Below are 1760 nucleotides of genomic sequence, written 5' to 3' on the forward strand. Positions count from 1 at the left end.
CCAGTATTGGTCCTGGGTAAATCTCCCTTACTACAAAATTGTCTCCTGCTCAATTTCTCAGAGCCCCCATCTGCTTCCCACCCATGCCATACTCTGACAGAGTCCTGAATTAATTCTTCTCCATACTTGGCAGATAAATTTCTTCTAGTGTTTTGCACTTCAGTTAATTGTTTTAGAGTGCTACTGCTTTATTTTGTTTTATTTGTTGATTTGACATTTTAAATTATTTTAAAGGTCAGTGATACTTTAAATCACCTTGTCCAGGTAGTTCGTTTAAGTTGTTTTGTCAGCATTATACTCTTAAACTATCTTTTTGTATTTTCACATTAAGAGGACTGGGACATCCCATCTAGTGGCTATAGGTGGTGCCCTGGTTTATCTGAGATAAGAAACACATAAGAGAGCTATGCGTGTAGTTGTTTTATTGGCCAGAGGCTTAGAAGCCAGTTTCCTGTATTTTAGGTGCCTGTATACATTTCTTGCATTTCCACTCCACTGCTCATAGTACGGTGGTGGTTAGTCACTCCACTGCTCATAGTACGGTGGTGGTTAGTCACTCCACTGCTCATAGTACGGTGGTGGTTAGTCACTCCACTGCTCATAGTACGGTGGTGGTTAGTCACTCCACTGCTCTTAGTACGGTGGTGGTTAGTCACTCCACTGCTCATAGTACGGTGGTGGTTAGTCACTCCACTGCTCTTAGTACAGTGGTGGTTAGTCACTCCACTGCTCATAGTACGGTGGTGGTTAGTCACTCCACTGCTCTTAGTACGGTGGTGGTTAGTCACTCCACTGCTCTTAGTACGGTGGTGGTTAGTCACTCCACTGCTCTTAGTACGGTGGTGGTTAGTCACTCCACTGCTCTTAGTACGGTGGTGGTTAGTCACTCCACTGCTCTTAGTACGGTGGTGGTTAGTCACTCCACTGCTCTTAGTGCGGTGGTGGTTAGTCACTCCACTGCTCTTAGTACGGTGGTGGTTAGTCACTCCACTGCTCTTAGTACGGTGGTGGTTAGTCACTCCACTGCTCTTAGTATGGTGGTGGTTAGTCACTCCACTGCTCATAGTACGGTGGTGGTTAGTCACTCCACTGCTCTTAGTACGGTGGTGGTTAGTCACTCCACTGCTCTTAGTACGGTGGTGATTAGTCACTCCACTGCTCATAGTACGGTGGTGGTTAGTCACTCCACTGCTCTTAGTACGGTGGTGGTTAGTCACTCCACTGCTCTTAGTACGGTGGTGGTTAGTCACTCCACTGCTCATAGTACGGTGGTGGTTAGTCACTCCACTTCTCTTAGTACGGTGGTGGTTAGTCACTCCACTGCTCATAGTACGGTGGTGGTTAGTCACTCCACTGCTCATAGTACGGTGGTGGTTAGTCACTCCACTGCTCTTAGTACGGTGGTGGTTAGTCACTCCACTGCTCATAGTACGGTGGTGGTTAGTCACTCCACTGCTCTTAGTACGGTGGTGGTTAGTCACTCCACTGCTCATAGTGCGGTGGTGGTTAGTCACTCCACTGCTCTTAGTACGGTGGTGGTTAGTCACTCCACTGCTCATATGCGGTGGTGGTTAGTCACTCCACTGCTCTTAGTACGGTGGTGGTTAGTCACTCCACTGCTCTTAGTACGGTGGTGGTTAGTCACTCCACTGCTCATAGTACGGTGGTGGTTAGTCACTCCACTGCTCTTAGTACGGTGGTGGTTAGTCACTCCACTGCTCATAGTACGGTGGTGGTTAGTCACTCCACTGCTCTTAGTA

At 47.5% G+C, this 1760-nt stretch overlaps 1 protein-coding gene across 1 annotated transcript; it reads right to left on the reverse strand.

Moving 5' to 3' along the window:
• Positions 1-458: 458 nt before the first annotated feature.
• On the reverse strand, positions 459-1559 carry LOC122788004 (protein rtoA-like). Its single transcript, XM_044054931.1, has one exon. It carries the CDS (start codon positions 1557-1559, stop codon positions 459-461), a length of 1101 nt encoding a protein of 366 aa, XP_043910866.1.
• Positions 1560-1760: the final 201 nt, after the last annotated feature.

The sequence above is a fragment of the Protopterus annectens genome, chromosome 13.part0 (genome assembly GCF_019279795.1).
Source record: "Protopterus annectens isolate FY-2018-M chromosome 13.part0, PAN1.0, whole genome shotgun sequence".
Lineage (NCBI taxonomy): Eukaryota > Metazoa > Chordata > Ceratodontiformes > Protopteridae > Protopterus > Protopterus annectens.